Source organism: Calonectris borealis, chromosome Z (assembly GCF_964195595.1).
Source record: "Calonectris borealis chromosome Z, bCalBor7.hap1.2, whole genome shotgun sequence".
Taxonomy (NCBI): domain Eukaryota; kingdom Metazoa; phylum Chordata; class Aves; order Procellariiformes; family Procellariidae; genus Calonectris; species Calonectris borealis.
Window position 1 is genome coordinate 56,039,276 of NC_134352.1, and position 16,577 is coordinate 56,055,852.

A 16,577-nucleotide genomic window follows, 5' to 3' on the forward strand; every position below is an offset into this window, starting at 1 on the left:
CCAAAGTCCGCCCTCTGGAAGTCCATGGTAGCAGTTTTGCTGGCCCCCCTCCTTACTTCACCAAGTATCGAGAATTCTACCATTTCATGGTCGCTAAGCCCAAGCCGGCCTCCGACCACCACATCTCCCACCAGCCCTTCTCTGTTCGTGAACAGCAGGTCAAGCGAGGCACCTCCCCTGATGGGCTCGCTTACCAGCTGCGTCAGGAAGTTATCCTCCACACACTCCAGGAACCTCCTCGACTGTTTCCTCTCTGCCGTGTGGTATTTCCAGCAGACGTCCGGAAAGTTGAAGTCCCCCACAAGAACAAGGGCTAGCGACTGGGAGACTTCTGCCAGCCTCTGGTAGAATATTTCATCTGCCTCCTCGTCCTGGCTAGGTGGTCTATAACAGACTCCCAGCAGCATATCTGCCTTGTTGGCCTTCCCCCTCATCCTTACCCACAAGCACTCGACCTCGTCATCACTACCATTGAGCTCCAGACAGTCGAAGCACTCCCTAACGTACAGGGCTACCCCACCGCCTCTCCTTCCTCGCCTGTCCCTTCTGAAGAGCTTATAGCCACCCATTGCAGCACTCCAATCGTGCGACTCATCCCACCATGTTTCCATGATGGCAACTAAGTCATAGCTACCCCGCTGCACAATGGCTTCCAGCTCCTCCTGTTTGCCGCCCATGCTGCGTGCATTGGTATAGATGCACTTGAGCTGGGCTGCCGATTTCTCCCCTGAGATTGGCGTGCGGTCCCTAGGCTCTTCTCTAGTGAGCCTGGTTTTATCGCCTTCCCCCTTCAAACCTAGTTTAAAGCCCTCTCGATGAGCCCCGCCAACCTCATAGGCGAGAATCCTTTTCCCCCTGTGAGACAGCTGAACTCCGTCCGTCCCCAGCAGGCCCGGTGCCGTGTAAACCTCCCCCTGGTCAAAGAAGCCAAAATTCTGCCGATGGCACCAGCCCCTGAGCCACGTGTTGATCCGATGAGTTTTCCTGTTCCTTTCAGTGTTCCGCCCTGCCACTAAAGGGATCAAGGAAAACACTACCTGTGCTCCCGATCCTCCCACCAGTCGCCTCAGCGCCCTGAAGTCCCTTTTGATCCCTTCGGGACTTCTCTCTGCAACCTCCTCACTGCCAGCCTGTATAACCAGCAGCGGGCAGTGATCGGAGGGCTGTACCAGACTAGGGAGCTTCCTAGTAATGTCCTTCACCCAGGCCCCAGGGAGGCAGCAGACTTCCCTGTGGGATGGGTCCGGCCGACAAATTGGGCTCTTGGTCCCCCTCAGAAGGGAATCACCTATGACAATAACCCTCCTTTTTTTCTTAGCGGAGGCAGTCATAGGAGGTACATATCAGAAAAGCTAACGGAAGCTTCCTATGCCAGGTATCCACTATGCCACTCCAAAATACCAGTTGAGAGTGTAAGTAAATTTTAAAGTCAATCCCTACAAACTAATCTTTATATTACACCTAAAAATATGTAATATTTTATGGTCTAACAATATTGGCTCTTGACTCATTGTAAACTTCAAAACTATCAAAAAAGCCAACCCCAAACCCTTCAAACATTTTGCAGGCAGTTTATCTGTATCTGAAAACTCTTACTTCAGCTGTTTCAAGATAACAGCGTGTAAAACAGTAGCTGAAGCAGAAAGAACAGAGACTCATCGTATCACACTCGTATCATATGCTCAATGGTTTACAGTAAAAACAGCTCATGCATGAATTCATAGACACATATAGACTGGTCAAGCTGCTGACAAGCTAACTTTCACATACGAGGATGTGGCAATCATCCTGATTTATTTTTTATTGCAGTTCATAAGTATCCAGTGAGAGCTGGTAAAACTAGAAACTTGTAAACCAGGATACATTTCTGGGTATTCGTGTGGTTATGACAGTAAATAGTACTGTTGCTCCTTTCATATGAAATGGAGTGGATAGGGCATAAGATTGTTGTGCAAAGCTGAGCTGCCTCTGCCGAGGGATGCCCGGTGACACCTTTCAGTGTACAGACCATCAAGAAGGAAAGCAGGGCAGTGATTGCTATGCCTGTGAAATGGGCAGGAAGTGCTGCCCACATCTGTTCTTCCCTGCCCACGCCAGGGCAACATTTGCTCAGCAGCAAAAGATAATGTCAGGATGACTTTCGTTTCAGTAAGGAACAATGATAATCACCATAATCTAATTTCAAAGGCTGTGATATACTGTTTATGTTCATCCATATAAATTCAGTTTGAATCACTTCCATTTTATGATCATGAGGAAAAAAGAAACAGAAAAATCCAGAACTAAGTCCTTCCAGGAACACAGCGGGTTAGATTTTTCACCACGGCTGCAGAAGGGGCTCATAGTTCCCAGGGGAGTACAAATCTGGCATGGGCAGAAAGTGCTTGACCTTATGCACTGACCCTTAAGTATTGCTAAGTATGGCTGGTGCAAGCCAGGGCAGTCCCCAAGCTGCTACTGCATCTGAAGCTAAGCAATGCTTCAAGAAGTTTCGTCTGATTCTCTGACATCTTACCTGATTTGCCATGTCAGCAAGGACATAGCAAGCCTAGTGCGGATTTGTCTCAGCTGAATCCAATGGCTACAAATGATTATTTAAAGGTACAATACATAGATATTAAAGTAGAGGTGATGACAGAGATTAGTTTTTCTCTTCCACGAGTAAAATCAACAGCAGCCCTGCTATTTAAAATCAGCTATCCTGGTGAAACAGAAGAGGGTGTGAATGCTGTCTTTCTGGTCTCATAGCAGCAGTGTAGGTCCACTTCGCGCTGGAGTAAATAGCCGCAACGTGACACTGGAGAAGCAGCTCCCGTCTAAATCCAGAACAAGTGCTATGAAGAAAACCTTAACATTACTGATACGATATTTTTTGTGAAACAGATCGCACTCTTCCAAGAGCAAGAAATGACAGAAGTAGTTGCCATGTGAACACCTTTCTTCAATCTTGTTAGGAGAAAATGCAGCTCACCAGAGCCAGTGCTCCTTGAAAAATCCTACCCAGTGCCCTTGCTTCACTATCTTATGACTATCTAAGATGCAAAGTTGTGTCCTGTTGGGCATTTTTCAAAACTGGCACTGTAGCCAGTTTTGAGCTGTAGCATTGTAGCACACTGTATTCGGAGTTGAATGAGGCATTTTTAGGCATTCCAGTGATAGGAAGTAAAACAGATAAGTGCCTGGCATGGAAAAGACTCATCTTTTCCTCTGAGAAAAGTTAAAATTACTGTTTAAAAATAATCAGTAGAGAGAAATCTGGCTAAGCTTCATTTTCACTTTTGCTTCCAAATTCCTTCTAAAGAAAATTCTGTTGAGTAATCAGTCCAAATATAAAACTTCTTACTGTCATGTAGCATAGCATCACAGTTCATGTTTTTTTACCTGACTTACTTACGGGGTTTTACATAGACTGTGCATTAAAATTCTCTTCTGTGACATAATGTTGATTTACTGTTGGTGTTGGGATTTTTTTTTTGTCTGCCCTTTGACTTAACTTTAACCTCTTATTGCTTTTGAAATATCTTCCATACATTGCCATGCTGGTGGGTACTTGTGGTAATTTCCAGTTTAATGTGTTGGAAAGTTTGGAAATGAGATACAGGCATGTAATGATGTCTTCACCTGAAAGATGACTGTTTAGACATGAGATAGCATGTACAGCTTTTATTCAAATTCCCACAAGATGTTTGAATCCAAGCACCATTCCTGAGACTGGAACAGTTAATAAAGGCATTCTTAAACAAAAATTCCTTGAGCAACAGTAAGTCCAAAAGTAAAGTGTATCAAAGGCACTCAGATAACTTCTTCACAATGGTAAACCACATTTCATGACAGCACAATTCTCAGTAACTTCAAGATATGGTATCTGAAGAGGCATAGCTTTCCATTGCTGCAGTGCCAATAAATCCCCATGAGTTCATGGTTCATCCCAAAGCTAAAGTGCTGTAACTTTTCTTTGAAATCCCCAAAAACAGATACAAAAAGTGCAAATTACGGCATGTGAGATGAAGAGTTTTCACAGACCCACACTCCCACTGTCTCTTGAAGCTGTGACAGTTGACAAATATAAAGCCTCAGTTTGAGAGTCAAAATCATCTCCTTAAAGAAAGAAAACAGAATAGTATTATTTTTAAAATCTGCAATAATTTAAGCAAATAAATAGCCTGATTTTAACAACTGAGTAGTAAAGAGTGAAAGCTCTATCTTCATTGCATGCAAGCTTTTCTGGGCCATGCTGACGTTATAACGGCTCCTTGAAGCTGCCATTAATTACAAAGACATCCTGTTGCAATCTTTTCCTAGGGAAGAATTCTCTCTCTCTCTCATCTGTGGTCGAAATTCTGAATTTTCTATTACATCAAAGCTATCACTGACTATTAGCCATATAAATGAAATAACAAAACTGAAATCTGGTTAGATAGCATCCATGGGAATGCTTGTCTGTGCATCCAAATAAAAGTTTGCAGAACTGGGACTTCAGTGATGAGGTCAAATGTCCTACATCTTCAGTGCTGATACAGCTTGAGCTGTAAGTTAAAATGATAACGTGAACAATCCTTGTTCCTGTAACAAGGGCCATGTGGGTCATTTCCAAGGCTCTCTGGTAAAGTATCTGTGGCTTTTATGCTTCAACTACCTACTCATCATGGAAAAAAGGTTCTTTCCAGTGTTTCCTAAAAATATATGGTGCTGAGAAATATACATGTTTGTCATATGACTTACTGCATGTTGCACAAAGATTTTCGGTCATTAAAATGAAGAAGTAAAACAAAACCACAAAAAGCAACTACCTCTCCTTTAATTTCTTCATTTCAGTAAGTGCACAGAGGAGGCTAGGGCCTACAAAGTGAAAAAATTCTGCAACAGTAATACCAAAAGCCAAGTGAAGCCACGCTGTGCTCAGACAACGTGCGCTGGAATTATGTCTGGACACGCACCAACGCTGTCCTCCAGATTGCTGCTTGCCTTGAGCTTTTGTTCATTTGCACATGGCATAATTCCACTGAAGTTTCACACCATCACGTGAAAAATAAGAAAGGGCCTTTGACTACAGCAAGTGCTGATCTCTGAAAGGTGAAAGTGTTTTTCTGAAAGTGTCATTTTGACTGTAGTATCTACTGATGGCAGTGGATTGGACAGCTACGGGTAAGATGCAAGCACGGCAATCTGAGGTGATATGGGAATCAGTGAATCATGCCCTCTCTGTCCAATACCCCATTTCACCTACGGAAGTTATTTTTTAAGCTGGTGACTTCTTGATGTCATTTTGTAGCAGTGAGAAACACGGGTAGCTTCTCAAGTAAATCCTGTCCTTGGAAAAGCCCAAAGCAGCCTATGTGTCCAGAAATTGCTATGTTTTGCTTCTTCAACAAAGGCCGCTCGGTCAGCTGCATCACAGTTTTGCTCCAGTTTTGCTCCATGGGGGAGAATCATTCATATTCCTGGAGCACATTAGGCAACCCCTTGAGGGCTGGCTTCAACAGGCTGTGTTAGGGTCTGCTGGGACACCAAGGAATTCCCGCTGAACCCAATACCACTGTACCTAACACTGGCCACTGCCTCTCCCCTGACAATACATTAACATACCAGACTTTTATTTATAGGTAGCAAAACTGATTTATATAAGTAGGTGTTTTAAGAGCTTTCTTATCATATTGCTTTATAGTTTTCTATGGTGATTTCTTTTTTTCAGTTCAATTTTAGTACAGGACAGTTATATGCATCCTGATAGTTTTTTAGGCATTACCTTCCCTCTGCAACGTAAAAATTCCTGGGTGTCTAGGAGAGTCACACACTCGTAAGATGAGAAGTGGCTCAGTGGATGATCTAATATTCCAGATAAATGAGGTATCATTTTATTTGTTGTTAAAACCTGTGGCCCGAGCCAAAAGTATAACAGACTATTACCACAAAAATCTTGATGCCTTCCAAAACAACCAGCTTTCTGTGTGTATCCTCCTCAGCTGAGGCTACTAGAACTGCAGTTAGTATATAGAGGTGTACACCGAGCTATGTATGCAAGCTATCTGTAGCTCAGTGAAAGGGAACAAATATTTATAAATTTTTACATCGCCTGTGAGAAAGTCATAATATTAGATACTGCATTTTTAGAAAATTGAAGAAAAGTTGAATTTAAATTCAAAACTAGCCTCTATTTTGATGTAACATCACTTAAGTTGCCATCTACAGATTTATAAAGATTTTAGCTGTAAGAAGGAAAAAGCTGGAGCATAAATATAGAAAACTCTATGACTTACTGTTCTCATCTTTCAGGTTAGGGTTCAGTTTTCTTTTCCTGTCTGTTAAAGTAAATATATACAAATCTAGCTTAAACATTTATGGGTTGGAAAGAAACAATACAATTCAACAAACTTTTAGATTAAACTGAGCTTTAAGCACATTTAAGTTTGTTATTAACTCATACCAAATGCATAAACTTCTCTACACTTCTGTTCTTTTACAAATTTTTAAACCAAATTATGAAGTCCTTAATAGCAAGACTTTCATTTCATGACAACAAATACATTTGTCTGAGTTTACTGGAGTCTATTCATATGCAAGAAAAGACTAGAATAATAGCCTGTTCGCTTTATTACTTATCCTTGCAAATAAGGAAAGAAACACTATTCATAATAGTCCAGTACAGCATACCCTTTTAGTTATACAGCCTTAATGGAGATCGAAAATAAATATTTATGTCATATGCTGTAGCTACAATGTCTTTGTAGCCGTGAGGAAAAACAACATTCAAACTATGTTTTTACAGCCCTCCTTACCTAAGCCAAAGCTTGGGTTCTTTACAGAATAGTAGCTGGCCAAATAAAAAATGTATCTTCCCATATACCTTGTCTCACGTAAGTAACAAGGTAAGGAAAATAAAACCCAACTCAAATCATCCAAGATCTCATTTTAGAACAGAGTGCATCTAGAAATAAAATGTGAGCAAAGTCACACAAGTGTGCCTAGAGTTACTAAAATTTCCAAAAGGTCGTTCACAGGAAAAATAAAGAATAAGTGAAAAGCTCCACTATCTCAAGTAAAGAGTACCTTTTTTGGGTTGCCCATTCTTGAATGATTTTCTCTTCTGAAAGATTATTAGTGCAGAGGGAAGGACAGCTACCATCACACATGTGGGGACGACAAATAAGATCAGGGATTTTTGTCCGCTATACTGTGTATTCATTAAAGCTGTCAAAAGCATGATAAGAAAGTAAATTTATAACTTTAAAAACAGGCATAATTTATTAAGTTATCAGTTCTGATTCTCCAAAGTCTTGCTTTGACTGAACAAAAGATTCTTAAAATTTATCAACGTAGTGCTTTACACTAATTTTATGAATACTTTATTCTGCAATATTATTATAAGAAGCTTTACAAAAAATGAGTCAAATCTCTCATTTGTATGGCATTTGAGTGAGCACTACTGCAATTTATCTGTATCCCATTTGAAGATCAATTAACTAGGAGTCCAGATCAGGGAAGACAGCCATGCAGATTAAAGAATTTCCTCTGTACGGGCAGCCACATAATGGGAGCTACCCTAAAATTAAAATATACAGAAGAATGACAGACTGGCTTGTTGGAGTGCGAGCTAGCTGAGGCTTCAAAGGTGTAAATAATACTAGCTTGTTTCTTTTCCAGAGCATCAGTATTACACTGTTTTCTAGAACCGAATTCCAGTGATGTATCGTAGGACACGATGTATGTACAAACACTCTCTGTCTTGTGCAAGTTCAAGGTGATACAAACCTAAAGTGGAAATGTGAGCTGAAGTTTCTTCATTCAGTTCTTTATTCCAGAACACGCAGCTGTAGTTCTGTCTCATATTTGGTTTGAACGTCAGGATGCTGGTGACGTTGTAGAGGCCGTCTGCGGTCAGCGTATAGGTGGTATTTGCAGATCCACTGAGGCTGAGGTTCTTCTCATTTTGCCAGAAAACCTCTGCCAGAGGAAAGCCTTCTGACTGGCACATAAAAACAAACTCGTCTTCACCTGGTTTCCTCATTACTTGAGTGCTTATTCTCTTGTAGGATGCTGCATAAGAAGTTGAGTGAAGTTACTTTACGCAACAATAGTCACTTTCCCACTTCACTTTCCCTCCTTCCCTCTAATGCCATATTCTGTCTATGGCTGTATCTGAGGTACACTTATTTGAAATGATGAAGGATGCTTTGTAGAACAATTCAACATTCATTATTCAATCCTTCTCACGCCTACATTGACAGAACTTACTCCACTACTTTATGCAAGGCAGCAGTTGACACTGAATTTGTAATTTATCAATACAGAGGAAACGAGTGAAGTCTCATGGGACTCTATTTTCACTTTTTGAATATGCCACTTCAAGAAAAAGGCTGTTTTTACTGTTTGTTTTACCATAGCTTATAAAAAAGTGTGATATTTTCATCATATTAGAAAAAATTGAACTTAGAATTTCTGTGAGGACAGTTCAGAGGAACCAATGTGGGGCTTAAAAATGGCTGGATCCATTTTTGCGTTTGACAAAGCTCGTTATGTAAATGCCTGGGTGGGAAATGGGCATACTGCAGTCAGTGAGAAACACCAGAGGCCTTTCAAAGGACTGGTCTATCGTGCTATCTGGTAACGTGCGCCTTTATTGCCAATGTCCATTTGGCTTTGATGAACACAGAAAATCACATGTCCTTGCTCTGGGAGCTGCAGTCACTCGGGGAATTCCCAGGGCTCGTAAGTAAATTAAAGCAGCTCTGAGAAACTTCTGGGAATGGCCAGAGGTGGCCCAACAGGGCAGGCAGTCAAAAGAGAGGTGGGGGGTGGGGGCACTGGAGAAGAGGGTATGGGAAGAAGGAAGAGGGATGAAAGACGGAGCGGGAGTCGCTCTCCTTCTCTGGCACAGGCTGCTCCTAGAGAAGCTCAGCTGGCCGGTGAATCGAAGACTAGCCGGCACCAAGACAACTGCTTTGGTTCCCCTGGGGGCTGAGCACAGGGTCTTGGTGAGAGAATTAGTAACAAATCCATCCAAATTAATCAATTTCTACAAGCCTGTAGGAATTTAGTAGAGACATCTCAAAGAGTATATACTTACATTCAATTCAGCCACTAACCTTTTACTTCCAAAGTAATGTACTTGTAGTCCACGCCCTGGTAGTCAATGAGACAAAGGTATGATCCCGCATCTGTGATCTTCACGCTGGTGATCTGAAGGATAGCTCGTCCCAATTTCAGTTCACTGTGCAGAAGTGCTGCTCTTCCTGCGTAATCGTGATGTTGGGATGGAGGGAATGCCTTCCCATTGCGGAGTGTGTACACCTCTTTTGATTTCGACTGGCCCTGCCTTTTTTGCTCCCAAACAACAGTCAGGAGTCCTAGGTTTAATGAGCCGTTCACGGGGAATCTGCATTCCATGGTCACGTTGCTCCCATACTCCACAATATATAGCTGTTGAGGAACTTCAACTGTAAATAAAGCTACGGCAGGAAAAGAAAACAGTTTCATTTGTTGTATTAAAATATGTTCTGATTTTCTTTAAACTTGGGCAAAAAGGTGTCATCTAGTCAGGCATATGGTTACTGGTTTGACTAAAAGTTTTAAGCATTTTTTGTCCCTATTCACACTAACATTTTTACCATGTCAGTAGTATTTATAGAAAATCATCTATATTCTGTGTTGATTACAGAGTCTGAAAGACAAGGACAAAACAAGCAAGGGGTTTTTTTCACATTTTAGAAATAACTTAAGGCTGAGTCAGTGATTACACAGGGAGCACTTCTATGAAACTATGATTGTATCTTATATGTCCAAGGATTCTAGTAAAGGCAACAGTTAATTGTGGAAATAGTAAATCTAATTTCATTATCCTTTACAAAGAGAAAATCCAGTGTAACCCCTTTGAAACAAATAGAGTTGCACTGGATAAGCACATGTAACTTGGAAGAATTGCTATGTAGCAGTTACAGTCTTCCACAAGCCTGGGACCATGTGAGTGTCATTTTATCCCATGCGTCTTCTCAGATATGTGCAACAGTATTACAGAAAGTATATCAAAATAATATGTTCTCAGCCATTCACCAAATCTGAAATTCATATTGTTACGAATATTTTACCATTCTAAAGTGTCTTGATAAAGGAGAGTTTTTTATGATATATCATTCAATATACCTTTTTACTAGTTTCTATATTGGATGTACCATATATTGGTAGATTTAATTCAGAAGCACTTGGAAATATTGGTAGTGACATTCAAAAGAGAAGTTCATGCAACTGTTTATGCGTTCCTTTTATTTCATGTGTTTGTGAAATACTTACAGGGAAAACTTCAAATCCTCTTAGCAATGTTTGTTTATTCACTTTAACACAACCATAATGAAGGAAAAAATAATAGGAATAAGTCCCAAGCCCCTTCTTGGTTTTAGCCAAGCCGCTCCTGCTGCAGGCATGGACAGGGGAATACACATGGGTTTACTTCGCTCTGCCTCACACTGAGGTTGTTTAATTTACAATTGGCTTAGGTTGCTTTGGTCACCCTCCCTCTCATAGCCACGCCTGCTAATGCTGGATGCCTCAGCTGCCAATACACTATGTTTTAAAGAAGCCCAATTGTGGAAAGTGACGGACGTCTGTCCTGTGCTCGAGTAGTACACAGTGCCTTCTGCAAGACGTTGCAAAGCAGAGGGTCCAGACATCATTGGCTATTCAGGCAAGTATCACTGGAGGTGCTGAAGCCCACGAACTGAGGGTGTAGCGGTATTTGCTGCATTGGTTCTGCTGGTGGAATTGAAAGGCAGTTTCTCTCTCACCTGAAACTACATAGAGCTGCATTTCCAGCAACAGCATTGTGAGGATCAGGAACATTTTCTCAGGTGGATCTGAAACAAAAGTAGGATTGCATCAGAACTTGCAACAACTACCTTCTCCTGCTGAGATGGATTAGAGCCATGCTAGCCTTCAAAGCCCATCGCAGCTAAAAATCAGCAAAAATAAAAACAAAACCTAGACTACCACTAGAAACAAGGAAAATCCTGAGTAAAACAACCCATGCACACACATGGAATATGAACCATTGACCTGTGGCAGTGAAGGAAAAGAAACATTTCCACAACTTCACCTGTGAGGCTTTCAGGATCTGTAGCTTGCAGGCAGTCTTAAATAGTCTGACAGGGCAATGCGTTTACAACAACTTCACATTGAAACTCTAACTGTGAATATTAAAAATCAATTGCAGTTGGCTTCTCATATGCGGGAGAGCTTCATAAACATGCACAAGCAGACTTTTTTAACTGCCTGCACTAACACCTATCTAGTTCACAAGATCGCTAACCCTGATTTTGTTTCAACTCTGCTTTGCATACTTTTTTGAGGATACTTATTGTCTGAGTTCTTTAACCTCAAGACCAGCAGATACCTGGAACTCAATGTGAGGTACTGGACATCTTGGGGTGGGTAAATTAAAGTGTGCTTCAAAACAGATCAAATTTTAAGACTTAGTGCTGCTAGTTCTTTCACTTCGCATGTGGCAGTGCCTGACATGTACAAAGTACCTTGTATTACTGACAGTAAACCAACAGTCCTGCAATAACGCAAAAGGAGAAAGTCCTGTTTTAGAGTGAGTATCTTCCTGTTCCAGTAACAAGCAAACTATTGTTCGTACTATCGTATGCAGAACAATATAACTAAAAAGCAAAAAAAAACCCCAAAACCAGGGACAACATTTGTAACAAAACTAATGAGATAATAGATAAGAAGGAAGAATTACTTTGAGTAAAGCATGCTAACGTATAGCATAATCTGAAAAATAAGTGAAGGAGATCCAGAAATAAGCATAAGGAAGTAAAGAAGAGAAGGAGCAATTTTAGCCTTCCCCAGAGCTAGACTTAATGGAGAGGATTTTTAATTTTACTTCCCCATTCATTTGTGGCTCAGCTTGAACCATCCTGGCTCTGATTTTCTCAGGTGCTGCATTTTTCTCATTGCTTCCACCTTTGAGCTCTCAGTACCTCAAAAAGTTAGGCTCAAGCTTTATCAAAGTTAGCAGCCAAAATTAGAGGACTTCTCCTGGAAATTTAGACCTTAATCTTTTGATGTCCATAATCTTTTGATGTTACCATAAAGGTGGATATGCAAACTACAGTAAGCAGACTTATTACATGTAAATGAGAGCTAATTACCTTTATCAGAGGACTGACAGAGATGCCACTACTTAATGTGTGATAAATTGTAATTATTTTAGCTGTATGAGAAAGGAGCTAATAAACAGTATCAGCGTCAGTATCTCCATTTCTTGGATGCAGAAACAAAGATTCTGTACTGCCCTGACAGCCCGGTTAAATTTCAGTCATTATGAAGCCACCACAGTGTTTCACAGTTAATACTATAAAGAAATTTACTGTCCTCAATCTCCTGCTATGCTCACTTCTCCACACAGCCTACCTAGAAGCAGGTGGACATAAAGGGAAGAACAGAACGAAGAATGGAACAGTATTTCACATCAATGTTTAGATCCCTGGTTTAGCCCCATGTGGGACATTTGAGGTGATCTGCTCTCTTTTTATAGCTCATGGTACATTGAGAATGCAGAGCATGTATCTTGCTTAACATAGGGGATGGGACTTTTTAAAATATACATATTACTGAGAGTAAAAGGATAGAACAAAAATAAGGGGATACATAATCAAAGCCCCAGCAGATAGCAATCATAATTATTAAATATCAAATAAGAGCAAATCTTGCCTGACCATATGGATTAGTGTGAGAAGAACATGACACATACCATAAATAAGTAGAAGAACTCAAACAGGGAAACATTTTCGCTTCTTATGCTGAAAGCATTCATGGAATGCTTGTGGGGTTCAGCAAGAATCTGTATTAGAAGGATCAAGGAACTATCAGCAAGGATCTGTATTGGAAGCCATCATTCTTTATTTCCATGATCTTAGAATCATAGAATCGTAGAATCATAGAATCATTAAGGTTGGAAAAGACCTCTAAGATAATCGAATCCAACCGTCAGCCCAACACCACCATGCCCACTAAACCATATCCCTAAGTGCCTCATCTACACGTCTTTTAAATACTTCCAGGGATGGTGACTCAACCACTTCCCTGGGCAGCCTGTTCCAAGGCTTGACCACTCTTTCAATAAAGAAATTTTTCCTAGTGACCAATCTAAACCTCCCCTCGCGCAACTTGAGGCCATTTCCTCTCATCCCAGTGGACAGCAACTTGTCACACAACCTCAGTGCAATCTGCCCATGCAACTTAATCATGTGGCTCTGCCAGGCATCCTGACACATTTCCATAAAGGTCTGCACCAGAATCTGGAAGGTGATGAGCTTGCGGTACCAACCATTCATGCTGTGACAGAATAGACCTCATTTTCTCCTTATCTTTTGTAAAACATATGCCATGCCCTGCTATGCAGTAGTCCATGTACAATCCTAACAAGTTTGTGCACAGCACTGTCTTTTTTTTCCTTTAAGCAAAAGGCCATCATCATCTGCCTGTTACAACTTCATAGGGATAAAACAAAGGAACACTGCACCATAAAAATCAGCACTTAGTGGTTCTGGCAGCAAAGTCAGGAATTGAAATCCACATCTGAGAACATGAGGAAGTCGCATGACATTTCAACAGCAATTTGGATCATGTCAGTAAAAGAATTTCCCAGACCAACCTGCAGAAGAAAAAGCAAGTTTTCACACAGTGCTGTGTGATTATGAAAATGAAGCTGAATAAACCTTTGAGGATTCAGGTGATGAAAACCATAGCATCAGACATGTAAAAACCATCATGGCTTTTTATGAGTTGTAGTAGTTCCAATGAGGATGTAGGGCCCAAGACTGAAAATTTGAATGGGAACAATGAAAACAAAGGCATGACAATATGAGTGGAAGAAGGGAGGAATATAATCTTCTCTCTTTATACAGCTTTTTTATTTTACTGAAAGTACTAAGTTGAAACCCATACTTTATTCTCTTTGGCCCAAAAGGAACATATTCTGGTAAGTTTTCTTAGTGAATGTTGAGTGAAATCCAGAGGGCAATGATAATAAATCACTAAAATTCCACCAAAGATCAAAATGACACTGTGTATAGTTTTCCTCCTTTTGATTCAGTTGATCATGTCTATGACTTCAGTCCTGGCCCCAGCTCACATATCCACAGGGTTTATAACACTCATCTCCAAAAAAAAAGTAATTTTGGGCCAATGGAATGCACAAGTTCACATAAAAGCTCAAGTGGTTGCCCAAAACTCTCCTGGTAAGGAGTGAGAAAGTTGTTTCTTGTTCCTTCAGAAAATTTAGACTTGACATTCCCATTTCAAACTGCACAGGCTGTATGCTCTAGGCTACAATATTGTTTTCAACATATTATTCAATTTTCAACATGAAGTATAGACTTCATTCAACTCTACAGACAGAAGTGAAGAGGTGCTTGTCCTAACAGAGCTGTATGTTATAAGGATGGTCTCAGGAGGTCACAGTGGTGGCAAAAGGAGAACATCAAATTCTGCTATACGCTTAAACTATGGAGCTCTTGAGCAAAAGCTGGGTACTTCTTTTAAGTAGCTGTGCTTTGTATAAATCTCTTTGGCGTGTGTTTATTGTTATGTCTACTGGATCTTATTTTCAGGGAACACTGTGGTTGTGAACCACAGTGAGTTGTCAAGAGAGGTTGGCACCAGTCTGGTCAGAAGTGTTGGGACTGATTTGACCTCAGTTAGTGACAACTCCCACAATGTTGACAATATTTAAGAGTTTGCAAGAAGCTTTGTAAGCAAAGGAACATGGAAATCACAGAATATTTTGCAATCTGCTCCTTAGTAATAAAGATTGAAACCCACATCTGAATAATGTGAACTGTGAATTCAATTCTATTGCTTTCATCCGTGTACCTGAAAGATCATAGCACTTTTCTTAGATAAAAGGAGCATCTTAGTATAAGACCTTAGTACAAGACGGTCTGGCACCACCTTTGGTTAGTAGCCTTGCTATGATTGTCCCTGCTCACTGCAGGGGGGTTGGACTAGATGACCTTTAAACGTCCCTTCCAACCCAAACCATTTTATGATTCTATGATTGCTGCCAACACAAGAATAAAAATGGATCCTATGCAGGATGAATTTTCTTTATGCTGTCAGCTAAACGAACACAACCAGAGGCACAGTCACTGATTCAGGGACCTTATAGTCTAACAAATCACGCATAACCCTTTCCTGGAAACATCATTTCAGCTATTAAAATATTTGTATTCCAGCAAATGGATGATTAAGAACAGTAAACACATTTAGCATTTACATAATGACACTTAGCAGCAGTAAGCAAGGAGAGTTTTGTAGACGAAGAGCGTGTCTTCCACTAGAATAATCAGAACTGTTAGAAAATCTAAAGAAGCTTCCATGCACACCAGCTCTTCTCCAGGTTTAAAGCATAAATCAAACATACATAGAAGTTCACAATAATTGCTCAGACTTCGGTCTGAAAGATTAAAGGATTAAAGGACTGAGGAAAAGGTACTTGGTCCTTTTAAAGTTAAATAGGTATTGTAGACAAACCCTTGTTTGTATTGTATTTCCCTGCAGACCAAGTCAGTACACTGACAACACTTACGGTCATGCTCGGTTTCAGGAGGTATAACACAAGTGTTCTTACGAAGTTCCTGGAAGAAAGCGGGGACATTGCACTCCACGGCTGGGAGCTGGGAGGAGGACGGTAAGTTCACCACGCTGGCCAGGTGGCCTGTGTCCACCTCCACTCGAACAGTCAAGTGCACTTTAGCAAACAAGATATTGCAGGTGATCTGAAAGACTGGTGAGGAATCCTGAGCTGATGGACTTTGTTATAGATTTGAAACAGCAATCTTGCTATTGATTTGTTGATTCCTACATTCAACATTTTTGCTCTGCTGCTGACACACTCTGTAACATTACAGAGATCTGCTCAGACCACTCTTTTCCTATTCCCTCTCCTTCTACGGCCTTTGTATTTTTGTACTGCAAAGGTAGTGCCTGCACAAAGCACAATGCAATACCCAGAAAGACAAACTGATCTGAATACCAGATGCAATCAAGTTGTGTTAACATGGCATCCTACTTGGCTCCTTTTGGCCAAAAGAAAGCATCAGAGAAATACCAGGCTGATGTGACTGTACTGCTTGTCATGCCTAGGCTAGTTTATTTTGATGTAGTTCAGATCTTCCTGCATGAAACTGAGTTTTATGCTCATTTTATTGGAAATCAGGCTATCTTCTCATACATGTATGTATACTGCAAAAGATTGAGGGGTCCGAATCACTGTTTGCTTTCTTTGTCTTTCTCTGTTACTGAAACTCCTTTGTCTTTTGTGCATCTTGTGGTTTCAAAAGCTTCCTTACAACACCCTCAGGTGTGCAAAGAGACCCAACCTTTTCAACCTCCTCATGGAATGACTAAACTGATTTTCCTTTCAGTCAAGGATCCAGTTTAAAAAGAAAAAAAGTTTAAAAAAAAAAAGTTTAAAAATCCTAGGGCAGAAAATAAACAACAAAAAAAGCAGCATTAGGTCCTGATACAAACTACGTCTGTTCTATACCTCACCATCAGGAAGAAAGTACTTTGTTTCCATT

The 16,577-nt window shown here is 40.6% G+C and overlaps 1 protein-coding gene across 1 annotated transcript; it reads right to left on the bottom strand.

The window, feature by feature from the left end:
• Positions 1–3,872: 3,872 nt before the first annotated feature.
• Positions 3,873–10,949, bottom strand: LOC142075986 (programmed cell death 1 ligand 2-like). Its single transcript, XM_075138227.1, has 6 exons — positions 10,776–10,949; positions 9,084–9,446; positions 7,750–8,034; positions 7,048–7,188; positions 6,258–6,299; positions 3,873–4,098 (listed from the first exon to the last, which is right to left on the bottom strand). Exons 1-6 carry the CDS (start codon positions 10,828–10,830, stop codon positions 4,016–4,018), a joined length of 969 nt encoding a protein of 322 aa, XP_074994328.1. The 5' UTR covers positions 10,831–10,949; the 3' UTR covers positions 3,873–4,015.
• Positions 10,950–16,577: the final 5,628 nt, after the last annotated feature.